This window comes from Alligator mississippiensis, chromosome 2 (assembly GCF_030867095.1).
Source record: "Alligator mississippiensis isolate rAllMis1 chromosome 2, rAllMis1, whole genome shotgun sequence".
Lineage (NCBI taxonomy): Eukaryota > Metazoa > Chordata > Crocodylia > Alligatoridae > Alligator > Alligator mississippiensis.
Genome location: NC_081825.1, coordinates 227,055,403 through 227,083,161, shown reverse-complemented (window position 1 = coordinate 227,083,161; position 27,759 = coordinate 227,055,403). Strand labels below are relative to the sequence as shown.

The 27,759-nt window shown below is 52.6% G+C and overlaps 2 protein-coding genes and 1 long non-coding RNA gene across 13 annotated transcripts in view; 1 reads left to right on the top strand and 2 right to left on the bottom strand.

Moving 5' to 3' along the window:
• Positions 1-1,604: 1,604 nt before the first annotated feature.
• On the bottom strand, positions 1,605-27,549 carry MDK (midkine). 2 transcript variants are annotated; one of them, XM_059722815.1, is made up of 5 exons: positions 27,526-27,549; positions 6,014-6,093; positions 5,685-5,846; positions 3,769-3,930; positions 1,605-2,565 (listed from the first exon to the last, which is right to left on the bottom strand). In XM_059722815.1, exons 2-5 carry the CDS (start codon positions 6,090-6,092, stop codon positions 2,540-2,542), a joined length of 429 nt encoding a protein of 142 aa, XP_059578798.1. In that variant the 5' UTR covers position 6,093; positions 27,526-27,549; the 3' UTR covers positions 1,605-2,539. The 2 variants fall into 2 exon arrangements, with proteins under 2 accessions (XP_059578798.1, XP_014457641.1); XM_014602155.3 differs by lacking the exon at positions 27,526-27,549 and adding an exon at positions 14,372-14,467.
• On the top strand, positions 14,455-19,204 carry LOC109280484 (uncharacterized). 2 transcript variants are annotated; one of them, XR_009460123.1, is made up of 3 exons: positions 14,455-14,539; positions 16,634-16,689; positions 17,222-19,204. It is a non-coding gene; the product is annotated as an uncharacterized LOC109280484 (long non-coding RNA). The 2 variants fall into 2 exon arrangements; XR_002086817.2 differs by having other exon boundaries at positions 16,634-19,204.
• DGKZ (diacylglycerol kinase zeta) overlaps positions 20,854-27,759 on the bottom strand; it is a 90,950-nt gene continuing 84,044 nt past the window's right edge. For all 9 annotated transcript variants that reach the window (XM_019476723.2, XM_019476725.2, XM_019476726.2 and 6 more), the window contains 2 exons: positions 27,526-27,625; positions 20,854-24,307 (listed from right to left, as the gene is read on the bottom strand). In XM_019476723.2, coding sequence (XP_019332268.1) covers positions 24,191-24,307; positions 27,526-27,625 — 217 coding nt within the window. In that variant the 3' untranslated portion in view covers positions 20,854-24,190. The remainder of the gene's footprint in view (positions 24,308-27,525; positions 27,626-27,759) is intronic.

The following is a 27,759-nucleotide window of genomic DNA, read 5'->3' as shown; positions in this document are numbered from 1 at the left end:
GACATTTAACTGACACAGAGAAGAGGTGGCAGCCTTCTTTCCTAGGCCTTGCAGGTCTCAACCTGCTATGGGACCAAAGGGACCGCAGAGTCTGTAAGGCTGCCCGGAAGCTCCTTCTGCCTTGAGCCCTTCCTTCTCTCAAGCAGCTGTGCTGGGTCCTTGCCTAAGTAGGACTCTCTGCCTTGTCAGGTGGGGGGTAAGGCAGGGCTGTGGGGCCAACATGCAATTCCCCAGGGGCATTCCTGTTCTCCCAGGAGCTTTGTAGTCACTTGAAATTTCCTTGGGAGCTGACATACTCTCATTAATCTGTTGTTGGTGACAACTCCCTGATGGTCCTCACCCAGCCTCGAGTCCTGCAGGACAAAATCACCACAGCAGGGTCTCACTCAACTAGACTTGGAAGCTGTGGCTTTCTGCATCCACTGGACCAAACTGGACCCTAGTTTTCCAGACATTTCCTTTAAGCTGCTGTTTTTTTCCAGTCTGGTTGGGAGTGAAGGCTGGAACAGCTGTGGCTTCCCCACGATATGGGCCCACACCCCTGCTCACTGCAGTCTCTGGCTATGAGGTATTGCCCAATGCAGGGAATGGCATTTTTTCCAATGCCAGGCCAGAGTTCCCATCTACGTTAGACTCCCAGTGCCTGTGGAAGCCCGGGCCTGGACAATGGTGGGCTTCCCCACAGGCAGTGGTTTTGTCCCCACATCTATGGCATCTCCTGTTGAGAGAGCCTGTGATTTGACTACATAGTAGTAGCCCTTATGCTCTGGTCCAGTGCCACAATTGAAGTATACAGGCCTGGGAAGATGGGACACCAGTACTGGAAACCAGCCGAGATGCAGAGTAGAGGCAAAGGAGAAGCGGGACAATTCCCATGTACCTATGGGAAAACAGACTTCATCCTGGACCTTCTTCCCCAACCAGCTCCAGCTGGCAGAGCCAACAGCAGTCTGCACACTTCTAACCTTTGCGCACAGCTCAGACAGCACCTGTCCACATGCATCTTCGGGCACATGCCTGGTGGTGGGGTAGGAGGCGTGCTCTGATATTGAACAAAGCCAGGAAGCAGCTTCTTCAATACAAATCCCTTGGTGGCACACAGCAACCTCTTCCCCAAGGCCACCTCCCTTGGCAATTCCCTAGTTTTGGTGCCTGCCCCTGGCACAGCTTTACTTTCTCATAGGAATTTGGACCAAGATCCAGGGATGCATTTTAGAAGCCTAAAAATGTGGATCGAGGTTGAATTAGACAGCCAAGTCTAAAAATATGATCCAGAAACTCCTGCTGCAGCTGCCACAAAACCCATTAAGTGCTTATATTCACTTGGTGCCTACATCTCGGACCACAAGTTTCCCCGGGGCCTAAACCTAGGCTTCCAGTCTCAGGAACTGGCTACCTAACTCCCTTTTAAGCCTTCTTCCAATCCAGATGGAAAGCAGAGTGGTGCCTAAAGTCCTGGCCAAACTGGCTACCCAGAGTAAGCCTCTGGGGGTACAGAGCAGTCCCTGGAATGATCTAGCAGTCACCTCATTAGAGCATGTATGTCACAGTCTCCCCTAGCTTTCCTTCTGACCTCCAGAACAAGAGGAAGACTCGGCACTGTATTTTTTTTTTTAAAGACTTTTATTGGAAAAGAAAAAAAAACAAATTTTCCCAAAGCAGTGAGGACTTGCCCAGCACCGGTGTGAGAGCATAAAGCAAGGAGAGGCTGCACTGCTCTGACACAGACAGCTCAGAAGGAATGGGAAGAGAAAAAGGAGAAAAGGGAAATGCCCATTAACTTGGGGGAGATTTTTTTCCCTTGGTTGCTGCAGGAAACCCAGTCAGCTGCTGGTGGCAGGCCAGGCAGCAGGAAGGGGTCACCCTGAATGAAGAGGCCAGTCTTCAGGGGAACCTGGGCTGGGGCGGGGTGAAGGAGGACTGAATGCATAGAGGACCACAGGCAGCAGTGACCTCTTGCAAAGTCAAGGGAAACAAGAAACAAGGCGGCAATGGCTCCAGGTCTTCCCATTGCATGTGAGCCCTTTGGTGAAAGTCCAGAGAAGTGTTGGGGCTCCTTGCATGCCCACCCCTTCCACCTGGTTTACTTGTCAAGGTTTAGTTTTTCTGTTTCTTGAAAGCACCACTGTCAATCAGATGAGGCATAAGGCTCCCAAGTTTGCCAGGGCAGTGCCAACAGCCACTTGGTTTCAAAGACAGGCTCAAAATGCAAAAGGCTCCAGCCATTCCCAGCCCAGAGCACCCCACACACATCACACTGAGTATCTGAGAACAAGAGCAGGACAGGAGATGCCAGATAGTGGCAGAGGGAGGGTACAGGGAAAAGAGACAGCACCTCTGACAGGAAGGGGTGGATTTGTTCTCTACAAAACTAGTGATTAGAAAAGGCATCTTGGTTAAGGAGGAAGTTGTTGTAGGGAGGAAGAATGGAATTTGGCAGAACATCGCCAAGCGGGGGGACCAGGCTGCAGCTCCAAGTGATGTGTCCAAACAGGTTCAGGTACCATGTCCAGGGGTTAGGGGGAAGGTCTCCTCCCCTCTATTCCTTCCCCTTTCCTTTTCTGGCTGTTTGGAAGAAATAAAACAGTAAGAGTCAGCATCTTCGGAAGCCCCACCTTCTCTCTTACACACCTTGGCTTGGTATCTGAAGTGGTCAGTTCAGTGTGGCTATGGCTCACTTGGTACCGAGCAACTGCTTGGCTTGGGTTTTAACTGAAGAAACTTACAGGCCAAGCACTGACAGTGAATACAGCCAGGGCTGTGGGGGCAGGAACCTTGCCCATTTGTGCTGTTGCCACACAAGTCTCTATTTAGTGAGTTCCACACTTGCCATTCCCATGGTCCCATGCAGCATGACCTCCTGTTGGCAGCTCATCTAGACCTTTTTCCTTTCATCATAACAGGTGCCGTTATATCTGCATTAAACTCAGCTGCCTTCTGAAGGTGCAAAATAGACAGAAGGACTAGAAGGGCAAGAGGAAGGGAAAAGAATGTCTGATGACTGGCTGTGATCAGGGCAAGGACTGCCCAGGCATCGAGGAGGGGAATGTCTCCTTGGTGTCCTCCTCATCAACTGTCCTGCACTCACCAGGGTAAAGCAAGCATAGCTGGCCTTTGTGGTGGTAGCTGCAACTACACTGGCACAAATGAACTGTATGGCAACTCCTCTAAATGACCAGTGATAGGTTTGGATCAGGGCCCTTCACTTTGAAGGATCCCAAGCATCTCACAAGCTGTACATGCCATACAGGATGCTGAGCAATGCAACAGCCCACTTAAAGTAAAGGAGAAGAGGGGGAAAGTCTTGGTCTGGATTTCACTAGGGACTCCCGTAACCAATAGAAACTGCAACAGGAACTCCAGGCTGCTGGAATGCAATTCTTCAAATAGGAATGTGACTAGGAAACAGAGCCAGCAGCCTGACTCTTGTGAAAGAACCAAGGATCTTAGCAAAGGTACCTGGGCCTGGTATTTTGTTCCCTCCAAAAGATGTCCCTTGCAGCTGCAGAGTGCTTCATAACCCTGGCAGGACATTTTCTCAGCCCTGAGCCAGAGGGAAAGGCATGCCCTATTGTATGACCAGCACCACCCAGCAGCCTGAAGGCTTTCCTTACACATGCAACCCAGATGGACCCAGCTTAGCCTGGGAGATCTACCAGGTTTGCACCACCAGGTGGGGATGGTTACATTCCCCAAGGGTATAGCACTTACTCCACAGCTGTTCCTACAGTAAGACAAGATAAGGACCATGGAGGGGCAGGGACTGACCTTTGGATTTTGACTTGATCTTGGGAGAGCAGGGTTTGGTCACGAGGATGGTGTCCTGGCACTGGGCATTGTACAGGGCTTTCTTCAGGGTGCCAGAGCGAGTTTTGAAGCCTGTTTGAACATTACACCCAGTCCAGTTCTCAAACTTGTACTTGCAGTCAGCTGGAAAAGAGGTCAGGCTCATTAGACAGTGCCCAGGTTAAATGCCAGCCCCCAGGAGTCCTGGGCACAGCATCTGTACTGGCAGGCAAGCAGAATTTACTTCACCGTATCAGACTGACCTGTGCTGCACTTGTGATCCCTTGGTCAGCAGCTACACTGCCTCTTCTGGTGCCCAAAGATATAAGCCCAGGTATAATGCAGCACAGAATCCTAGAAAATTAAGCTTGGAAGAGACCTCAGAAGGTCATCTAGTGCAACTTCCTGCTCAAAGAAGGACCATTCCCAACTAAATCATTTCAGTCGGGGCTTTGCTGAGCTAGACTTTAAAAACCTCCAAGGATGGAGATTCCACCACCTCTGTAGGTAACCTGTTCCAATACTTCACCACCCTCCTAGTGAGAGTTTTTCCTAATACCCAACTTAAACTTGCTTTGTTGCAGCTTGAGACCGTTGTTCTTTGTTTTGTCATCTCATCTGCCACCACTGAGAACAGTTTAGCTCCATCCTCTTTGCAGCCACCCTTCAGGTTGTTAAAGGCTGCTATCAGTATGTGATGCTGGCACTGCCACCTTGCGCACACACATGGGAAGGTGCGTCCTGCTAGTATCTGTACAGCATGGACTCTCCTTCCAGTGGGTCCAGTACATTTCTCAGCAAACAAGCCACTCAGAAGGCCCAGTGCCCAGACAGTGAGGAACCACTATATACTGGAGGGCAAAGGCAAACCACCCTAACATGAAGCCTTGAGGGCAGCACCAACCAGCGTGGTTTCAGGGGTGGCCTGGCAGAGAGGATAGCCCAAGGTGCTCCCAGACATGACCTGCAGGAAGGGTAACAGAGCTTCCAGCAAAGGAGAGCATAAAGCAAAGCAAAGTAAAGCAAAGCTCAGTGGTGTAACACTGAGGCAAAAGGCAAGCCGTGTGGTGCCTGTTCTACTTTTCCACTATGGACCATCAGTCTGTCCAGCCTAGTGAACAATCTCCTGCTTCAGAGGACATGAGCAAGATCTCACCTAATGCAATTCACGCCTAAGCATCACCAAGGCGCCACCGTGACTTGCAGAACCTTTCTAGCAGGAACCTTCCCAAATAGAGACCAACAGAACCCCGCAGCCAGGGTGAGTTTCCACTCATTTCACTTCCATTTCATAGGGAGCTACCTCCCAAATATTTGTGTATGCCTAAACACTGGCTATGAGCACCGCCCCCCTCTCCCCACTTTCTCCGAACAACTCAGAGCACAAGGACAACTGCTGCTGGAGCACTAATTTGACTGGCATCTAGCCTTTCACTTCATAGTGAAGTAGGACTGGAAGGGACATTTGTAGGGCATTTAGTCCAATCCCCCCTTGTCCCACTAATCCTATGACAAACTGCTTTGCTCCCTTTGCAAAGGACAGAGCTGACCTCTCAGGAAATATGCTGAAATCAGGGAACCCATAGTGCCCCCTACAGCCACCCTGGTCCTTAACAGATGTCCCAGCATGCAGTCCTGTTGAGACTGGAATGGCAGGGTCAGACCATGTTGTACTGGGACAGGTTGTCTCCACGACACACAAAGGAACCATGACAACAGGCATAAGGCAATGAAGAATCAGGCCCTGTATGGGAGCTGGCAGCTGCCTCCAGCCCTCTGAAACAGGCAACCATGACAGTCCCAGAAGTCCTGCTCATTTTGTATTGTGAGGGGAAGCTGGTGGTTCTTGGCTGTCCCCCGAGCCAAGCAATTCTTTTGGGATGAGGCCATACGCTCACCTCCAAACTCTTTCTTCCAGTTGCAAGGGATCTTGCACTTGACTCTCTTGGTCTCCTCCTTGCAGGTCCCCTCACGGTAGCCCAAACCGCAGTCTTTGCTGTTAGGGACACAGGACCCCCAGTGCCACTCCTCACACTCAGAGCCATTCTTCTTCACCTTGTCTGCAAGATAGAGGAGGGAGAAGGCCATCACTCTGGGAATCAATCTGGGAATGAAGACCAGCAGCTAGCCCCATAGACAAGGGTCCCCTGCCTGCCCTGTTGCCACCCCAAGTAGAGGGTCAGGGCAGGGTCTCCATACCCTGAACACCCATGAGTTTGCCCCTCACCTTTCTTGTTTTTACCAGCCTCAGAGGTTGCAGCTATGATGATCAGCACCATGAGGAGGAGAAGCCCACGGACCTGCATCCTGCACAGGGAAAGGGAGAAAGACAAGAAAGAAGTCAACAGAGAGAGGGAACCCTTTAATCTGGGGGTGGGGGGGGGGGGGAGTGGCAGGGAGGACCCAGGAGAGACATCAGGCAAGTGTGAGAAGGGGAACATGAGGCTAGTGGAGGGTAACAGAAATAAAGGTTCTACAAAATTACAGGGCGGGGTAGGGGGGGGTGTTAACTGGGGCTGTGTGGTTGCAGGTGTGCTTGGTGGTATTAGGTTCTGGAGGTGATGAGGACAGGGCTTAAGAGTGGGGCATAGGGAGGATGGGTCACTCTTCCCTGGGGTTTGAGGTGGCCCAGGCCTGAAGGTTTCATTTGCTCCCTCTTGGAACTACACAACTTCCTTTCTACTCATCCCACAGCCATGGTTAGTTGCTGTGCAAGGCAGTGTCTGGAAAACGGTGACCTGGAAATGCACGTGTCCTGCAAGGAATAGCAAAAATGGTGACCTGAATCTTTCTTGTATTGGGACTACCTGGGCAGGGCAGGGGAGGGCAGCTGACCAAGGGAAGATCCTATTGCTATGGTTTCTCTCAGCTCTAGTGCTTGACCTGAGCCTGCCAGAGGGTCCTTCCTAGGGTGTCAAAGTAGGAGCCAGTTATGATTACAGAGGTTCATGGAGGAAGGAGGAGAGTGTCCTCCTGGTTTCATAAAGAGGGGTAAATAAAGTGATCCAAGTTTAGTCATTTGGCCAGCTGTGTAGGGAGCAGGACCCTCTGCCTCCCACAAGCTCCTCCTTTACTTGGATTTTCCAACAACTCAGCCCCTTTCATCCAGATATCCTCAACAGTGAAGTAGGCAGGAGCAAGTCAGTGGGTGCCAGCAGGCGTTCCCCAACCTCCCAATCCTCTGTATCTTCTTCTGGGAATTCAGCCTGGTCGAAGTGCCACCCTCTCAACCTGCTTGACCCAGGGCAGGAGACCAGGGAGGACTTTGGCCTTTCAAGTTGCTGTAAGTATCAGCAGAAAGGGAATTCAACTCCTAAGTGAAGGAGAGTGAGGACAGGGGTGGGTGGGTGGAAGTAAACAGGAGGATAGGCTATCTATGACTGTAAAACACTACTTATCCACCAAAAAGGGCAGCCCCTTCTTGCCTGAGGGAACAGCTGGATGGGGGTACTAGCATCCAGATGTGAAGAAAAGCTTTGATTTCTAGCAGGAAGTAACCCAAGAGAGAGAACAGAAGCAACAGCCAAAGGTAATGACCACCAGCTCTCATCCACCCCTGTTAGGTGAGAAGGGGGCTGCACGTTAACTCTTGGGAGACAGCACTGAACAAAGCTGACCATGACAGGATCAGTCCCAGATGAACAAGACAGGTGCAGAGACCTCAAAGCATGACCTTAGGAATTTCTCCATGGACCAGGGCCTTCCTTGTAGCCTCTTCTCAGGCTCTATTGGCTATCTGCAACCACAGCTTGCATGCAAGTTGGAGCAGAGAGCTGGGGTCTACCAGCACCACAGGCCTAATCTCTCAGTGACCCTAAGAGAGGCCCATCTCATATTTCACGGTAGGCGACTGCCAGATTAGGCCTCTCATTTCAACTTCTCTGAATTAATCTCTCCTGAAGTGGTGAAACCCCTTTAATGAGTGTCAGCAAGTGTAGAGGGCTCAGGCTGGATGTAGGAACATGAAAAGTGCAATCCCCACCTCCAACTTCAAACCAGGAGCAGGCAGAAGGAGACTGGGAAAGCTGATCTGCCTGAGGGACTTGCTGCTTCTGCCCTTGGAAAGCTGGGAAGCCTCCTGACTGCCTGTTGGCAATAGCAAGGCTCTGCTCCCCATTCCCTGTCCCTGGTATTTCCCCAGGCCCTTTCTGTCCCCGTATTTCCCAGTGCCTCTTTTATCTAGTGCCCAGCAGGCTGCCTTGCCTACACCAAAGATCCCCAAAGTTGGGCGACTACAGCTGCTATGGAACCTTTATCCAGCTCCAAAAGAATCCAGGGCGGAAAACCCCCCCTATAGCCATCACTTTTTTTGAGGACTAAAACAGAAGATTAAAAAAAACAAAAACCCATACAATGTAGAGCTCATGTGGAGCTTTAGAAGTGAAGCTACTCCCCCTGCTGGCTCTCTTAATGTCAGCCCATTACCATGTCCCCACAAAGGGACAAGGCAGGAGACTGTGCGTGCATGTGTGTGTGTGTGCGTGCATGCATCTGTGTAAGAAAGGCAGAGAGGCACTTTGCATATAGGGAGGGAGAAGGGAAGATAGGCATGTAGAATGTGCTGTGTGTGCACATACCACACAAGTGTTTCTATATGTGTCTGAATATTTAGTGAGGGCGTGTGGGTGCACGTCCACATGTACGGCAAGGAGGTTCTGTGCTACACAACTAGGCCATGTCAAGTTGACTGCATTTCTGTTTTAGCTAAACTGCAGCTGCCTGTTGCAAGGAGCCTTCAGGTCAGTGTTGCAAAGTCACAGATTCCCTGCATGGGCAGTGTGGGCAACTCCCATCGCTTCCCTTGGGCTGCAACAATACAGATTTTGCGGGCTGATACCGATAGTCAATTTTTAAGGAGGCATATCGGCCGATACTGATCTGATTTACAATACAGCTGGGTGCAGTTAGTAAGTCTGTTGTGGTGGAAACAGAGGGGGGAAGGAAGGGGTGTGTGGGGGAAGATCAATGCCCCCTATGTTGAGGGAGGGAGTGGGTTAGGGGCTGGGGCAGGCGCTACCCAGCTGGGGTAGGGTGGGATGCACGCTGTGTGCACCCCCAGAGGGCATGGGGAGGGGGTGTGCCCCGGATCTGCACAGGGAGGGTGAGGGGGGTGGGAGGGAGAGTTGCAGCTGCGGGCTGGAGCCAGGACTGCACCAGGCTCTTCTCAGTGCATGGGGGCTGTGCTTGGGATGGGCGGTGGTGGCGCTAGGAGGGAGGTTCCAGGGGGGTAGGGGGAAGGAGCTGCAGCTACCCCAAATTTCACCATATGCCCCCCGTAGCCCCCTCCCAGTGCTGCTGCCATCCACCCTGAGCGCAGTCCATGCCCAACACCCCCTGTGCCGAGAAGAGCTGGGTGCAGCCCCAGCTGCAGCCCTCCCCCATGCAGATCCCGGGCACATGCCCCCCATGCTTTCCCAGGGTGCATGTAGCGTCGGGAGCCACCCCCCGACCCTGCACGAGCTGCAGCTCTGTCCTGCATCCCACCCCACCCGGGCAGCACCTGCCCCAGCCCCTCTCTCTCCCTCACCACGGGGGGAGTTGATCTGAGCCCCCACGTCCTTTCCCTCCCACCACAACAGACTTACCAGCTGCAAGCAGCTCTCCAAGCTGCTGGGCTGTGCTCCTCACTGCCTATGTACTGTGCTGTGGCTGCGCGCATGCACAAGCATTCATTGGCCAAATTATTGGCCACATCAGGCTGATTTCCAATACAGTTAATTTTCTTTATATTAGTGCCGATCCAATATCAGACCAAAGTATCGGTGCGCCTCTACCCTCCCCACATCCCATTAGTTATGCCAGGAGATTAAATGGTAAAAGAGGAACAAAGCCATTTTGGAGATGTGCAAGAGTAGGAGACAGGATTCAAGCTCTTCCAGTACACCTCTTTCCACAGTAAAAGAAGTCTCAAGCCCAAATGCCATTAGGCAGGTCTGAAATCTGTCTCTGGAGCCCTGCTTAGGGACATTCTGCAGGAAGCCAATCCCTTGTCCTGAAGGGGCCAGTAACAATGTCAGTGGCAGCTCAATAACAGCTCCCCCTAGCTCTGGGAAATTTGGGAACCCTGTGAGTCTGAACAGAAGGCCCTAGCAAGGTGGTTGTCCTTGCCCTGGCAGCTTTTCTCCTGATTTTCCCATGACCAACAAGAAATTTTCTTTAGTGTTTTCCCTACTGGTAACAGTCCACAGAAGAACAGCAATAAACAAAAAGCTCCCCCCCTGCCCCCGTTGCTATATAGAACGGATACAACCAGCAGTGATGCCTGCTTCTCATACACCCACCAAGGACCTCTACCTGGTCCTCTACCTGGGGGATACCCAGTGGATCTGTCAGAAGATGGCACCTCCATCCCTCCCTGAAAGAAAGAGGTACAAATGCACCACCGGGTGGAGCCATGCAGATTGCAGCTGGAGACTTAGATTTCAGCCAGGCACAACCATCAGAAAGGCAGAGACCTTGTTATACCACCTCTTGTCATTCTTTGTACAAGGCATCACTGTAATGCTATGAAGAGGTGGAGGAGGAAGGGGGTGGGAATAATCAGGCAAAGACTGCTCTGGAAATGACATCATTAAAAGCCACATTTTCCAAAGTGGCATCTGATTCTGGATGCCTGGTGTAACTCAACCAGGGCCCAATTTTCAGAGGCACTGAGCCAGCACCACTTCCAGATGGTTCTGGCTGCCCCATACCACTCTACCTCAAGCCCCAGGTGCTTCAAGTCCAGCAGAGAGCAGCCTGCGGGTACCTCATCAGGCCTAGACCCATCCTGATGTAGTCTTCCCTTGGGAAGCCTGCACACTAGCTGTTCCATCACAACCCCTTTGCGTAACCCTGGCTTAGAGCTTCAGCAGGATGTGGCAGACCATGTTCAAAGAATGGCAGTGGCCTATCCAGGGATCTGGTCAGGAACACCGAGGCCCCAGGGTCAGGCTACGCGAGTCTCGAGTCACTGATGCTTGGTGACCACTCCCTCGGGTCAATACACTTGATGGGTAGGACTGTCCAATAACCTTCCATGATGTTTTCCCAGTCATCCCCTACATGGTATTTCCACCACACCCCTCTGGAGGGGGCACCACTCATCCCAACCCCACCTCCTGCTCTGCTCCCACTGCATTTCCAGGCTGTTCTGCCACGTGGGTTGGCCTTTTTCCTTTTCCCACAAGCCCCACTACAGAGAAGGGAGACAGTTCTCTATCATTCATGTTGCTTATGGTCTGGCAGCTTGGAAGCCTGATGGCAGCACACCCACCCGGCTATGCACGACTTTCCCTGCAGGCCTGGGATGGAGCAAATGCCTTGCAGGGAAGAAACACTGGGTCAGCATTCAGCCCCTTCCCCCACGCGATCACCCAGGCAGCACGCTGGAGAGAGCAGCTCTGTTCATTATTTAGGCTCCAGCGCGCTCACCTTTTGTGCGTCCGCCGCTGTGAAGCTGCCGGCTTCACTCTGAATTGAACTGTCACAGAGAATTACACAGCCCGGCTGGTTGAAGGCAAAACCGAGGGGATGACTGCCGCCTTTTCCCCCTTCCCCACCTCAGCTGGGAATTACCCTGCAGAGCACAGCACCAGTCAGGACACAGCACAAGCCTCTTCCCACCAGGCTCTCCTCAGAGGCGGAGAGGACAAGAGGCTCAGCACAGAGCAAGCCAGAATAGCCCACATTCAGGATGGAGCAACTGGGAGCAGAGTAGACGGGACTTTTACAGCTTTAGCGCTTCCACCTTGCTCTCTGCAGCTCCTTCTATGGGGAGAAGAAATATGGGAGGTCTTGGTTATCACAGGGGTGGCATCCCCAATTAATCCCCTACAGGGCCCTCAAAGCAGCATTTTTGAACTCTTCCCACTTGACCCAGACCCTCCCACTCACCTTCCCTTTGTAGCTCTGATTTCTCTGCAACACAAGGTTATCTTCCTTCTACCTCTGCAGCATTGCCTCCCTTAATGAAGCCTCCAGTGTGTTCCCACTGAAACCCTCATCTCCTCTGGCCCAAACTAATGCTTGCTTCCTCCTTTCCATCCTCCAGCATCTGCTTACCTCTTCACTGGCTTCCCAGTACTACCCTTCTTTTTACACCTTTCCATGGACTTATTCCACCCAATTTCTCTACCTTTTCTGCTCTTCTAGCACTGGCCTCCTCCCTGCCACTTCTCTCCATGTCTCTTAGGTATGGGCGAGGCACTGCTCTTCTACAGCTCCCACCATCTAAGACTCTGCCCTCTTGACTGCACAAAAGACATGGCCTCCAACTTCTGGAGGCAGGATTCACTATGCCATCACCTGCCTCTGAACCCAGATACTAGAAACCAGGTGTGAACGCAAAACGTTTCTGAGTGACTGACCAGAACACAAAGACTCAGCTTCACCTGCTGGAGCTCTCAGACACTGGTAAACCCTTCTGGCAGAACTATGTCCCTATGAGGTACATGCATGACAGACAAGACTGGAGCCCAAAGAAGGGAGGGGAAGGGCTGTCTTGGCTCAAGTGCAGGCTGGGGGGCAAGGACTCCTGGGTTCTTTCCCAAGCTTTACTACTCACTTGCTATGCAAGTCACTTGCCCTGCCTGTGCCTCAGTCAGTAAAAGAAATTAAGAAGTCCTTGCTATTTCCCCCATCTGCACATCACTCACTGTACAGCGATAGGGAGGAGGCAAGGTCACCAAAACACAGAAACATCAACACTCCAAAACAGTTCCCAAGCAGAATAAAAACAACTTTGAACTGAAGTTCACAGAACTATTTTCCTTCAGTATCGAGCTCCATGTTCACCCCTGCTGAAGCCCTTCTATGCCTGGTTGTTACATTTTTTTGTTGTTGTTGTTGTTGAAGTCCAGCTTCTTTGTCATGGGCTTGAATATATCCTTCTCCCTGGTGTCTGGTCTCTCCCCAAATGAGCTGCTTATGTATGGACAGAAACTGACAATCTTGCTCATCACCAACGGTTTGATTCACCTGGGATCAGCTCTACAAAAGTTTCTGAGGTATTATAATGGATCATAAAGGCCAACCATAAAAATGTAGGACCCAGGGACCCTGTCTGATCTCTCCTCTATGCCAGGGGATGCCAGCTGCTGGTGCCTCTCCTAACCCAGGAGCTGATGCCTAGGCCTCTACCCCCAAGCCCAGGTACTTTGCAGCTACAGACTGACTGGTCTGAATTGTTGTTGAGCTTTGGGTACTTGAGAGACTCCTGGAAGCATGGATCACTCAGCCCACAGACAGCAACTGAAAACATGGGCTTGGCCTGCTTTGCTTTTCTGAAACTGCAGCTTGGTCAGACTGCAGGGATGAGGGCGCACTAAACCCCCTACCCTGGCAATCTCCTCGCTGTCCCCCAAGCTGAGTTGATGTGTTGCAGTGCCTGCACGTGACACTAACAAATCCTCCCTACAGGGAACTGGGGCAGGATGGAGCTGAGGCAGGGCAGGATGGAGCTGAGGCAGGGCAGGAGAGGGGCAGCTTAACTCTCCCCCTTGGCCTGTCATTCGCAGGCAGTGGCTGGTGCTCTACCACGCTGGGTATGGGTGGGGAGCAGGACTCCACAGCTTGAGAGCTTTTCCTGGGGGGATGCAAAAACTGCCCCTCAAGGGACATAAAGGACCCAGTATTTGGGGGAAAAGGGTTGCACCTCAGGGACACAGTCATCCATTCCAGCTTCTCTTTCTGCAGACTCAACCCCGTTAAACCGGACGGTAAGAGTCTGGACGCAGGCTGTGGCAGGGTGGGAGAGGGTGCGCCTGGCTGTCCTCCTGGCACATGTGCCTCCTGTTCAATCTGCTCTGCGCGGGGCTTTTTCCAGGGAAGGCCACCCACCTCTTCTGCCGTGCTGAGGCCTGCCCCCTGCCTCCCTCCCATCCTCATAACCCTCTGTGGCAAGAGGCAGCTTCAGACCCACACCTGCCCCTGGCGTAGCTCTCAGGGTGGTTGTCCTGCTGCCCTTCCCCTGCCAAGTAGGCCCTTCTGGCTCCTTTGCCCACCTCTCCTTCCCGCTGCCCCATGCCACGTGGGCTCCCTCCGACGCTGGGCCAGGGGGAGGAGAGCTGCTGCTCTGGCTGGGCGCCCCTCGGCTTCGCTGGCTCGGGGGCTCCAGTAGAGTTGGGGGGGGCGAACGCAGGCGGCTGGCTGTCCCTGGGGTCGCCTGCCCCCCGCTCATCTGCCCTCCCTGTGCCTCCCCCTGGCAGGGGGCCGAGCCCTGCAGCCCCAGGGCTGCTCCCCCCGCTCCTGTGCTCCGGCCAGGTGGAGCACCCTCCGCTCTGCCCTGGCACTACCCCGAGCCCCACACCCGGCCCGGGGCTCCCCGGCCGGCACCTCCCGGGGGCTGGAGGCAGGCGCGTTCTCCCGCGCGCCCCCCCAATTTTTGCGCGCGCTGATACTCGAGTGAATACGGGCCCGACGTGCGCCCGGGAGCTTCTTCCCGCCGCGCGCGCGGGGACTCGACGGCGCCTGGTGCGGGGGGGGGCGCTGCCTTGCAGCCGCTGCCGCACGTCGGAGATGCGAGCCCGCGGCGGAGGGACCGGCCGGCCGGCCGCCCCCTCGGGGACCGGAGCTCCGCGGTCGCTGCGGGACCCGCCGCACTTACTTGGCCGGAGGGAGACGCGCGCGGTGCTGGTGCTAGTGCCGCTGAACCCCGCGTCCCGCTGCCGCTCGCTTCCCCTTTGTGTCTCCAGAACTAGTTTCAGCTGGTCACATGTGGACACCACCTTGCGGCGCGGCCGCCCCTGACGTCACGCCCAGCTGACGACAAAAGGTGGGTTTGGGGTTTTTTTGGAGCCCAAACTTCGCCAGGCTCCTCCCCCTCCCCCCCGCCGCACGTGGGCAGCCTGCCCCCTGCTCGCGCTCTTGGCCTTTGCCCTGCTGGGGGGCCCTGCGGCTTGTAGCCTGGGCCGGGGGTCTTGGAGAAAGCCCAGGGCACCCAAGGGACAGAGCAGCGCCTCCCAAACTTTTCCTCGCATGACCCCCCCGCTCCCAATCCACAGCCCCTGCAACCCCATCTGCTGATGTTGAGCTCCCATTTGGGGTCACGACCCACAGTTTGGGAACCACTGGGATAGAGGGAGGCTCCCTCTGCCCCACATCCCAGCCCTGGAAAGAGCTGGGGGGCTTGCACAAGACCTGGACGGAGATGGAGGAGGGCTTGCACAAGACCTGGTAGCTAGAAAGGGATGGAGGAGGACCAGAGGCAGATTAAGGTGTACTGACGGCCCCCCTGGAGGACCCATGGAAGACCTCTCCTCACAAAGGTTGTGGGGAGAGAAGTGGTGCCTGTGCCCATGGGCAACGTCTAGGCTGTTGAAAAGGGCGAGGGGCATCATCAGGCAGAACATAAGGCATCTTTTTGTCCAGTTCAAAGTAAATGAGATGCTATGCCCACAGACGAGGGGCCCAGGGCTGGATGATTTGCTTTTCAGAGGAAAGCACAAGCAAGGAGTGTTTTGCCAGAACGAATTAAAAACCAACGTGCAGGGCCAGGACATAGGGGCTTCATTCCCAGAAGTGGTGAACAGACAGCAGCGCTGCAGAACAAAGGCTAGCTGGGTTGGTAGAATGGCAAGGGTGTTAGGAAGCAGAGAGGGTGGTTAGCATGGGGGGGAAATTAAGAGTTTAGAAGGGATCAGGTGGATTACAATGAGCCCCAACATCAAGGACTCCCCAGCACAGTCTGACTAGAACTGTTGCTGCCACTGCCAGGCAGTTGGCTTTAAACTTTGAGCAGAGCAGGAATCAAAGGGGCAAGTGCACCAATACACCCCCCCCCCCCCGATCCACCCCTAAGATGGGTTTTCAAGCTATTCAGGCTGGAGACAGCCCTCAGAAAATGCCAACTCTTCGTTTTCACTCGTGTCTTGACTACAGTAGAATACCCGAGTATTTCTGTTGCAAAGTACTCAGAAGAATTGCAACATGTCAGCATGTTCTTGGCACTGTGGATTTCTTCTGGGTTTATCTTGTGAAACGTGTGTAAATGTTTGCACACCTCACGGTGCTAAGATTGTTTGGCATTTTTACAGGATCTCAAGGTGCCTTGGGGTGCTATGGTACCCTGGCCTAAGAGGTGGTGCATACCAGCTGCATCTTGTCAAACAGCAACCAGCCTCCATATCCAACCCAGACAGCAGTGACTAGCAGACAGAAGAGTCAAACTGCAAGCACAGCGTATAGTTATGTTCTGGGCAAAACACATCCTCCTGGGGCACTGACCCAAAGGGGTCTGCCTCTGGCCATGCCAGTAAAGTCTTTTAGGTTGAATCTGCTTAGCCTGCAGGAGGGAAATTTAAGTGGGACAGAGTAAGGAAGAGATGGGGGGGTGTGTCAATGAATGGGTCCAAAGAAGTCTGAGGTGGCACCACTTCCCCCACAAGGGGATGAGACATGAGCCATGCCATTATGCCCACTGTGGAATCGGGCCCAGTGATCCTGGAGTCCCATCTGTAGTTCCTGGTGGCACCTCTGGGGGTAGGGTAGAGTAACAAAAGCCATGGAGTGACTTGAACGTCCCCCTGGATCCCACTGACACTGTCCCTCCAGCACTGGCACAACCTCCTAGATCTTGAGTGACATCTTGTAACATAAAAAGTGCCATACTGTGTCAGACCAGAAGTCCAACTAGCCCAGTGTCCTGTCTGAATGTGTATGTCAAATTTTTGAACCCTGTTATATCCTGTTGGCTTCTAAATCATCCTCTGGGAATGAATTCCATGTGGTAATTATGCCCTATGTGAAAAAAAAATATTTACTTCCCTTTGTTTGTTTAAACCAGTTGCCTGATCATTTCGTTGGGTGATTCCCCAGTTACAGTATCGTGAAACATAGTGAATCATAGTTTCCTGTTCACTTTTTGCAGGCCATTCATGATTTTATACCTCTTTGTCATGTCATCTCTCAGTTGACTCTTCCAAGGTAAGGAGTCTCAGCCTTTCTGTCCCTCTAATAGGGAAGTGTTTCCATGCTCTGATCATCTTTGTTGCCCTTCTCAGTACCTTTTCTAGTTCTCCTATATTCTTTTAGAGATGGAACAGCCAGAACTGCACACAGTATTCAAGATGTTGGCACACCACAGTTGCATATAATGGCATAGTAAAGTCTTTTGTTTTCAGTTCCTTTCCATAGCATTCCTGATATTTTATTTGCCTTTTGGACAACTATTGCTCATTGAACCAGTGTCTTTGAACCTTAGCGACTCCATTGAACCACAATGACTTCAAGATCTCTTTCTTGAGAAGTAATGGCCCACCACTGTGTATGTATTGTTGGGATTATTTTTTCTTATGTGCATTATTTTGCACGTATCAGTGATAAACGTCATCTGTCAGCTTGCTTGGTTTTGTGAGAGCTTTCTCAGCTCATCCCCACCAGCTTTTGATTTGTCTATGTGGGATAATTTTGTATCATCTGCAGATTTAGCCACTTCACTACCTACTTCTTTTTCCAGATCATTTCTGCGTATGTTGAACAGGTCCCAGCGCAGATCCCTCTGGGCCCCCCACTCCATTATGAAAAATAAACATTTAATCCTACTCTCAAAGACATCCTCAAAGAATTCCAACAGATGCCATCAGCCTCTCTCCATCCTCACCCACCCTGCCTCATCTTTGTGCTGCTTTCTCTTGGACTGGGGCCCCAGCCCACGCTGGTTGGTGATGCACATTCTTTCCCCTCCCCATGATGTTCTCCTCCAGCCTTTTCTTGCATGGATGCAGTACCGTCTCAAGGCCAAAATGACCCCTATGGCCTTCCACGCTGCTGGCAGCCCATACCTCCCCACTGCTTAGGACCCTCACACCAACATAACCAAAAAGCCATTGAGGAGAAAGCAAGTACGGTAACAGCAATCATTTCCCCCTCCCAGGAAGAGGGGAATGCAGGGGCCAAACCACCTCTTCTGATGAGTTGCTCAAGAAGACAGCAGATCTGGTGTCATGTCAAAGGAATGGGCTTGTGGTGGGGAACAAAGCCATTTTTCCACCATCTACTCTGGAAGGATGGTGCAGGGAGAATTGAGCAGCCATGGGTTTTATGAGCTGCTTCAGAATCAGAGATCTCCAAGAGATTCCTGCGGTTAACTCTGACATTGCTGGTGGTTTCTTGGATGACTGTCTGGGAGTCCATTCAGCAAACATGTGAAGGGCAGAAGTCCGTGGGAAGAATGGGGAGGATTATTTAGGGTGGCCACAGCGTGATGGCCTGGCCTTAAACAAAGGAATGTCATTAAACTAGACAAGGGAAACTTCCTGACAGCCAGAGGGGTGAGGTGGAAAGACCCATTGCTGGAGATGCTTAAAATAAGGCTGGACAAAGCCTTCAAGGGACAAACTTCAAAAGTTCAACAAAAGTAAGGCAATTCCTAGGCAAGTGGATTCTGTTAATCTCAAGACAGTTTTGGCTCAAGAGCATTTTGTATGTATGGTCAGGAACTGCGATGTCACAAGCCTATCATGAGTACCTCAATGACAGGGCTGGCTCTCGAGACAGGAGCTGCTATTTTCACTCACCTCTCAGGACTTTGCAGTGTGAAGATGGGTGGTATCAGGAGCCTGGAAGATTTCATACTGGATCTGCCCAAGGTACTAAGAATCCCAAGGTCAACAGCATCCTTTTGGTCTTCTCTTACCTCTCCCCTCTGTTCCTACCCCTCCTCGGTTCTCTCCTGTTCAACCCCCGCCCACTCCCCATTGTTCTTTTGGGTGGAGACCAGAGTGCGGAAAGGTGACTAGGGAGCAGAGAGCTAATTTGTGGGTATCGTTTTCTAACTGCCTGTTAGGCTTGCCCCTTCTGAGCACTTTGAGAAGGGATGCAGGGAGACATCACATCCTCCTTCAGCTCAGAGACAGAAGTGGAGCTGTATGTTTGCAAAAAAGAAAAGCAGCCTCATGCTGAGGGAGCAGGGCAGGGACATAAACCCAGGTGCATTTCTTCAGCTGTTTGCATATGGCATCTTTATCTCAAAACTCACACAAAAGACAATCCACTGCATGCAGACTCAGATTTTAAGATATCCTATAAGAGCATGGCCCTCACCCAACAAGGGAATAATCCTGCCAGAGAGTAGGGGTACCTCTTCATGAGTATGGCACTGACTCTACAAGAAGGTGATTTCCCCGCTGCCCTTTGTTTATAGCTGGACTGCTGAAAACAGGTTGTGGTGTGGATAGTAATTAATTTCCCCTAGTGCTCTGTCAGAGCCCAAGCCGGATCATTTGGAAGTTGGAAGACCTCTTAATTTAGGCAGGACTGCAGTAGGGTGGGGTTGCATTCTGGGCTATTGTCTTGGGAGTTTTTTTTCAATTATGTATTATTTTACTTTAACATTTTTATTTGTCTTCATACTGTATCTGGTTTTTATTGTAAGCTGTCCTGAGCCTCTTTTGGGGAAGGGAGTGTGCACATCTAATAAATAATATTAATTTGGAGGCCACATGGCTCACACAGGGTCAGTGCAGGAGCTGCTTAATTAAGGGCAGGTGTTTGTGTACATTAATGACATGCATGTACAGCGCACACAGACACATGTACCTCTGACATATCTGGTAAGGCATGATGTACACATGTACATCTCACATTCACATGCGCACATCCAGCTGCCTCTAAAAGTGTCATGATTCCATCTCCTACCCACAGGATTCTCTGCAAACCTCTGGAGCCTTTGGTTGAGTTTTTTGTGGGCCGCAGACTAGAAGGAGTTTTAGAAATACAATGCTCTTCACAACTCTTCCCCTGGCGCAGGGAGTCGGCGGCAGATTGCCCATTTCCTAAAAACCCCTCATCAGAGGAATAGGATTTCCCCCCCCAACCATAAATTTGACACCGGGGCAGCTGGAAATCTCTAATCTCCATGGTTACTGACAGTCATTGCTGGGGAGAAATGGGCCAAGTGCCAACGTGCTGGGTCTGGGCACTGAAGTGGAATCAGCCCCTCCCTGCAACTGCAACATGTACATCTGATCCCTGGCACAGAACCAGCAGGGCTGGGGTGATTTGGTGTGCATTACACCCTCTGCACCATCCTGCTGGTTGCTTATGGGCTTGCTAGTATAAGTACTGAAGTCCGTGAAAGTGGGGCTCCAGGGATAAAAGGGCCTGTGCACGTTGCTTAGAAACTCAAGATTTTCTTCTCAATTTAGAGGGAGAGATGGGAGGATTGCCACGCAACCGTTAGGCATCACTGCTTGTGGGTGCGAGTACATCCCTTGCCCCCACCTCAGTAACAAGCACAATCCCCTATCCATCTCTGGCTCCTTCATCAGAACAGCTCATAGGACTGTGTACAGTTTTAGGTTCATTACCTAGGAGGTAATGGAGGGAAAGAGGTGACGTGAACTGTCCATAGTCATACCAATGAGCAGAGCTAGAAGTGGAACCCACAGTCCTGGCTCTTTGCCTTCGGCTTCTGTGACCCAACCACATTCTCTCCTGGAAGTGAGAATACAAACCAGGAACCCTGCCCTCATTCCTAGATCACACTGCCTTCCCTGAACCGGGAATAGAAGCTAGGAGCCCTGGCTCTTAGTCAAACTGTAAGAGCACATTCCTTCCTGGTGAAGTGACTTCTCCTGGGTAGGTAACTGTCCACACCAAAGGGCCCTTGGGAGGACATTTAATGTAAACAGAAACTTCTAAGGTTGATAAATTAAACAGATAACCGTAGCTTCAGCAACAAAGGGAGGTTTTTTCCAGGGGCCACAACTGCGTCCGAGCAGAAGAACAAAAGAATGCCTATGCCAAAAGGATGCAGCTTGTAGGGAGTGAAAGACACTGCTTTCACATGTCTGTTGACCATCTGAGAGAGCAGGGGACTTCTCCCTGCTTCATGTAACACTGCACTATCAGTTCATGGGTCTACTATCTATGTGGATGGGAAAGGCTCCTCAGTGCACTGAGGGTGGCTCCAGTGTGCAAAAGTGGACCAGAGATGTAACCCAGTAGAGAAGATCCCAGCATCTCCCAAACTAAAAACTAGAGCTTGAGACAGAAGCATATTACAGAGGAGCACCTTGGCCTCACCCACAATATTGGCCAGATTGTGCCCAATGCACCCCTCATCCTTGTGGACTAAGAGGAGAGACATGAAGTAAAATGTCCTTTTTATATCAATGGCAAAAAAAGAACAACATCCAAACCGTCAAAAATTAAAAGCAACCAGAGTGCAGGCCACTGCCCAGGCAATTGGTCTGCCAGAACTGGCATCCTAACAGAATTACAAAAACACAGTCCAAACACAGCGTCTAGGAGACAAGAGACAGGTATTGCACAGAATCGCCTCCCACTGCAGACAGAACTACCAAGTGCTCCCCCCACCTTGCAGGAAAACAAGCTAGGCTTGGAATTGCACGGTAACTTGGTTCAAGAATGTGGGCACACACATACACAGGAGCTGCGGGGGACAGCGTGTGCCTGCACTAAACTACCTGCACAAAAACTAAGGTGTTCTAAATGAAGAGCAAGCAGGTAAGCTTGGGGTGTAAACGTTTCCAGGCTGGACTGCACAGCCCCACACAGGAAGCGCAGTTTATACAGTTCTAAAGACAAGTGTCTGTCCTGCTGCCAGCCAGATGACCTGACCCCATGGCTGCATTCGTGTAGCGAGCAAGAAACAGAGATCTACACATCAGGAAGCATCCTCCAGCACTGCCTGACATGTGGTCAACAGCCCTGGGGTTCAGAGCCACTTTCTTCTTTAATGCACAATAACAGGCCTATGCAGGCACCCCAACCTCTCCAACCCTGGCAGCCTGCTCACATTGTAAACTGGGACTTCTACTTCTCTGGCCTGTTCTACTGAGCATAGGTTACATTACAGCAAAGCTGGGTGACATTCTAGTAAATTGTGAAGCAGCCTTCAGCTATGGGGGGTGGAGATGGGTTACTGGCATGCTTGGCCCTGAGGACAGCTAGATGCAGGCCATCCTCCTTGACCTTCACAGAACAGCTGTTGGAATGCATTGCTGGTCTCCTGCTAGTTTAAATCTCCCAGTCATCTCAAACTATTAAGTTTCTCGCCCATCTAGGATTGTGCCAGCAAGCAGGCTCCTGCTGTGTGATTCTGTGTTCAGCTGAAGAGTGGCAAGGTGGGCATGGCAAGTTCACACGCAGGGGATGTGTACATGTGCACAGGCTGGGAGAGAAGGGAATGGAATCTCTGCCAGCAGCAAGGTCCCCAAAGTCCCTGTCATGGCAGCACTGATATAGCCCGTTAATGAAAACAGGCCTGGAGGACAGATGGCAACAGTTAGCTCCATGTATAGGCATAGCTCTGGGACCTTCTAGGCCCTGAACCTGCCCCTGCTCCAACGGCTAACCATTAACTACCAAGAACAAGGACATGAAAAGGAAATTTCCATCCATCTGTAAACAAAACAGGTGGGGTCCTAAAGCATGTCAGTGCTGAGCAAGCCCAGCTCTACCTCTCACCCCAAGCTGGGGACACGCCAGTCCCCACTGCCCAGGACACATTTCTGAGCACCTCCAAAGAACACAGCCCTGAGGAAGGCTTGTTGGGACGGGCTCATGTCCCATCCATTCCAAAACACAAGCTAGACCCCAGTGGCCCTTCCTGTTTGCTTGTGCCCTGTAACCCCCTGAACTACTCCTCTCTTAGCCTAGGCAAGTCTGGTATTGTACCTTCTGCTCCCCTACTCCCCCCCAATGCTCCTAGCCACCGCACTGGCAGGGACACACTTGCTCCGATACAGCCGACCCAGCCCCAGGACAGCTGGCTTCTCATTCAAGATGTCTGCAAGGTCCCTGAGAGAAGAGCTCCCCTGGGCCAGAGGAACAAGGGGCATTGGTCTGGAATGTGTTGGGCAGAACATAGTGCCCCTGCTGTGGACAATGCTGCCTCTGCCCAGGATCAGGGTCATGTCCAGGAGTCAGCCTCCTCTCCCACCACCTCTTTCTTTGCTTCTTTTCTAAAAGAAGGTGAATAAAGTGCCCAGAGTGGGAGGAGATGGGAAAGGTGCCTGGAGCACAGCAAGAGCACAGCTCTGGGCCACTGGAAGGGGCTGCTTATGAGCCCAAAGGCAGGCAGCCAGAATCTACTCTCCGGGAAAGGCATGGAAACAGGGCAAGATTATTCAGGGCTAAACAAGGAATAAAGGGAGGAGGAAATAGAGCAAAGGGGCATGGAAGCTGACCCTGCAGGGACATGCTGGCAAACAGAGGCAAAGCTGGGGGTGGGGCAAGAACGTCATTGCTGAGGTCCTGGGGGCTTGGGGCTAGAGGGTCTCATCTATGCCTTCTCTCTCGAACCTGACACCCTCTGTCCCTGTGTGCTTCTGTCATGTGCTCTCTGGGTCACTTCCCCACAGAAGGAGCCTCATGGCACACCCCAACCCTCCCTGGCACCACAGTGTCACAGGGTTCAGGGAAGGGAGTCTGTACTAAGATGAGACAAGCTCCCTTTCCATCCTGGCAGCCTCTTTGCTGGATAAATGGCACATTTTATACCCATGTTGAGCTTGCTGCTGTTCAACAAATTAGAACCATGTGCAGCAGGGAGGGGGGGCAGCATGTGAGCAAGAGGAAGGGAAAGAGGAGAGCTGGGTTGGGAGAGGGCTTGGTGGCAAGACAAACAAGCTTGGGAGACCCAGGCATGTTGTTGAAACTTGCTGCAGCAGGCTCCAGACTGAACAAGGGTCGAACTGCAGGTGAGTCACTGGGTTTCGCTCCCCACTGGATTCCCTCCAGCTTCAGGTTCCTCACATGGTTGGATGAAGCCCCAGGACAGACGTCAAGAGAGAAAGGGAGAAAAGTAAGAGTAGGGGACCATAAGTGACTGAACTGCCACAAGGACACATGAGGCTGGGCTCCCTCCATCACAGGACTCACAGCATCCTGCTGAAACAAAAGCAGGCAGCACCTACTATCTCTCAGACTCACAAGAGCTTCTGGAAATCCTTTTGCCTGGCCAGCAGAGATGGGGGCAACAGGCAGAGCAGGTCTCAACCGCCCGCAGATTCTGGTGGCAGGCTCCTGGAACCAGTAGGGGGCAGGCATGGTTTGAATGATAGCTCCAGTGGACAGGCAATATGTGGTGCTATGACGTGGCAAGGAGCTGGATGCCAAACTGCAAATACCCCTGAAGGACTGTGGAGGGGATGTAGCTGCCTCTCACCTGCAGGGGCAGCACAATGGCTCCTGTGGGAAGCAGGGGCAAGACAGCTGCTGGAGCAAAGTCTGTCTCTAGTGCAGGGAATGTGGTAGGCGAGGGGGCACCTGGGCTCTAAGTCCCAAACAGCCACCACACAAATAAATACAGTCCCAGCCAGGTCTGGGACACAGCCGCTGCCTCTTCTTCCTGGGACTGAACTGAGACTCGGGAAGGGCTAGGCTGGGCCCACAGCTCCACAGTCATCTTCCTGCCCTGCCCACACTGGCAGAGGCAGGGGTTAAGGCACGCTGAGCACTACACAGCTGTCTCCTGATCCTCCCGCTGGATCATCTGGTAGTGCTGTCGGTTTTCGAGGTAGGCAGCCAGGTCAGGATCATTGGCTTTCTCGGCCCTGTGCTTGGGGGTGTCTCCCTGTGCAGTAAGGGAGAGAGAAGGGGGAGCAAAAGGAAAAAAACAGACCTCATGTCAGAGACCTCCTCTGGGTGACAGAGGTGACCACTCCCTGCTGCCTGCACCCCCAGGACATCTAGATAACCAACCCCTAAGTGTGTTACTGGCTCCCCTCAGTGCCCAAACACAGACAGAGAGCCTGGCAGCCTCCAGCTGGGGGGTCCTGATACCTTACAGCAAGCAGTATCAGCTCATGATCTGAGCTCTAGAGGTCCTGAGATGGCAACTGCCACCCTCAACAACCCCCCCCCGCCTCTTTTCCATGTTAGCCCGGTCACTGGCTTGAGAGCTGCTGTTAGTCCTTGGGTGAGGGCAGCCTGCCTGGCAGAGGGCTCAGTTCACACACTCCTCTCAGAACAGTCTCTTTGACCAAGGTCTGCCCCAGTATTGCTATGCTGCTTTCTTCTGGCCTTTCCTCATGCAAGACACTTGGGTCCCTGTCCTACTAACCCAGTGAACCCAATGACTCCCTCTTTATGGTAATATGGTATACAGCCTAGCAACAGCGCACCTTCAGCCAGTGGAAGTGTGCAGAGCCCAGAGCCAAATGGGGGCAGATGGAGGTTTGGTTACAGCCTGGGTGAGGCTCAGTGCAGGGAGTGTAATGTGGTGAGCAGGTCTGCCACAGGGGGAGGGAGAAGCACAGCTGGGTGGAAGAGCTGCCTGCCTGAAAGCTTCCTTAGACTGGCCTAAGCTATTGGCGGGCAAGCTCCAGTAGAGCTGGTTTGCCTAGGACAGAGCCTGGCTGGTACCCATTCGTCTTCCCACTCCCTGCACAGAAAGACAAAGGGTTTGACTCTCTGACCTGCTTCTTCTTCAGCTCAGTGGAAGGCAGGCAGGAGGGAGGGGGGAAGAGAGTCCAAGGGAGGGGGGAGGAGTGAGGGGTATGTCTGGGGAGTGCCCTGAAATACCAACACTGCCCTCCCCCCCTGCTCTTAGTCTCAGTCTTACCAACGCTCCTGTTCCCTGAGGAGGCTCACATTTCACCAGCTTATTGCAGCCATCTGGACTGTGTCCACTAATGAACTCCCGCACTCCATAAAAAGCAAATCTGTTAACAGCTTTCAGCTCTGTCTCCACACTCCTCCCTTCCCCCCTTCTCCTTGCTCCCGCTCACTCAGTGCCCCGGCTCTGTCATGCTGAACAAACCCTCTGCTGAGGAAGGCCAAGGAGAGCTGGCGCTCTGCCCTATCCTCTGAAAACAAACTCCTAAAAAGCAGTGCATTGCACCCGCCTCAGCCCTCAGAGCTTAGCAGGGCAGCTGCAATGAGGAAGGGAGGGGATCCCGAGGCTCCTGGACACGACAGCCCCCATTTAGATTTCACTTGAGTTCACTAGGCCTGGACACTCAGGGGCTCTCCCCTAAGGGCAGATAGAGCTGAAAACAAAAAAACAAGCCCCCATGTGCTCAGGAATGCAGAGGCACACAGGCAGATAGACATGGCATGCATGCACACTCACACGCATGCACCCAGATACACACAGTTCCGGGTATAAGCTGGCACATTATGCTTTGCTGTTCCAGGGCTCTGCTGGGGGCTTCCCCTCGGCCTCTGAGGAATCTGTGCTTGCTGAGCAACAAGGTAGACACAAGCCCCTTTCCTGTCTGCCTGCAGAAGCCCTGATACAGCACCATCTGCCTAAGCCAGCAGAGGCGCAGCCTGAAACTGGAGCTGCGAGAGCCCCTCTGCCCAGCAAGTCTGGAGACTGTAACATGATAAAAGCCCAACCCAATTCTCACTCAGTTTGCTCTGCTGGCACCGTACAGGACCAAACAGTAGTTTGAACTCGCTGCCCACCTGGATTATAGCATCGGGGCTGACATATGGTCCCCGTACCAGGAAGCTGCAACAGGGGGTCAGCCCTGCAGTGCAGATGGGCCCTTAGACAGGCTCAACTCCAGATGCATTGGTATATAGATACACACAAGCTCCGCTCCCCACCCCCCGCAGCCAGGCAGCCACTCACTCCCTTTGGCTGCCGGCAGTGGGGCCCATTCACCTCCCAGAACAAAGGGCGGAAGCAGAGGATTCCGCACTTGGTGCCAAGACCGCCTGTGCTGTGACCTGGGCCAAGTCCTCCTCCACCAGCTCCCTCACCTGAGCACTCCTCTCTTCCTAGGGCCATGCCCTGAAGGCAAAGCCATTCTTGCTCTGGGAGCATCACAAGTATAGAAGTTAGGAGGGTTGAGCCCTTGCCAGGAATTATTTGTAAAACACCTCCCTGGCAGCTGGCAAAGCTGCCAAGGAGGTGTTTTATTGTCTGAAACTTTCCAAAGCATTTGTAGGCCAGCAAGCTTGACTCCCCAGGTGTGCTGCCCTGCTATATCCCAGCCCCTGGGAACCACCAAGATATGACTGCAGTTTCTTGGCTATGTACCAACTCCCGAGAACACCCAGTACAGAGCTGCCGCCATATCCCCTCTGTCTTCCCCCAGCTCAAAGGAACCTCTGACTCGGAGACATGACTGCATGCCCTCTACCACAGGCCAACATCCCTGGAAAGTTCTCTTGAAACAACCTCCCCACCTTTGCTACAACTCATCTGGCCCTGGCACAAATTGCGCCAACTGCCACACCACCAACCTCACAGTCCCCAAGATCAGGCTGAATTAATCCCTCACAGCACTGACTGAGCCTGAGCTGTTTGATACCCATTTGCTGCTCTCTGTAGACCCGGCTATTCTAAAAGTGCTCCTTGCCTTCCTGCAGATCTCCCTCCCCTCCCCAGCCCCTGGTTCCTGTTTGGGAGAGCCATCTGTAGCAGGGAGGGGCACTCTCTGGTGAGACTGTCCTTGCAATGACCTCCGAGGGTGGGAAGGGGGAAATGAGACATTCCAGCCCCTCAGCCACTAATTTAGAAAAACAACACAGGCAGCAGGGAAGAGTGAGGAGGAGACACGTTTAACCCCCGCACAGCCACGGGGTTCTGTTGCTGAGTGGGTGAGCAGGGCAAGGAGAGATCATCTAAACCACTGGGGAAGCCCCCAAAGCTTATCCAGTGAGAAGCCGATAGGTGCCTCACTTGGCTGGGCCCCAGAAAATGTGCTCACATTCCTCTCATTCTCTTCTGTTGACCCCATCAGCTAACACCTTGTGAGACCCTGTCCCAACCCTCCTCCAGCACCCCAGTAAACCCTCATTCATTCCCGTCCCCACTGTCAGCCCATCTGCACTTACTTGCAGGTCTGTTTTCATGAGTGAAGCCCCAGCCTCCACAATGTAGTGGCAAATAGTACGCTGGCGCAGGGCAGCAGCCTGATGCAAACTGGTCTCACTGCTGGGAAGAAAGGACACAAGAAAGGAGTCAGAGCCCAGAGGAAGCAAAGGATGTCAAGCAATATGCCTAGGGTCAGCAGAATGGGACCCAGGACTTGGGTCAGGAGTAGGAAAGGGATTCACAATGGGTCATGC

Coding starts and splice junctions, on each gene's coding strand:
- MDK (XM_059722815.1), bottom strand. CDS start 6,092: ATGCAGGTCCGTGGGCTTCTCCTCCTCATGGTGCTGATCATCATAGCT. Junction 5,847..6,013: donor GGCTGGTAAAAACAAGAAAG/GTGAGGGGCAAA, acceptor TCTATCTTGCAG/ACAAGGTGAAGAAGAATGGC. Junction 2,566..3,768: donor GATCAAGTCAAAATCCAAAG/GTCAGTCCCTGC, acceptor TCTTCCAAACAG/CCAGAAAAGGAAAGGGGAAG.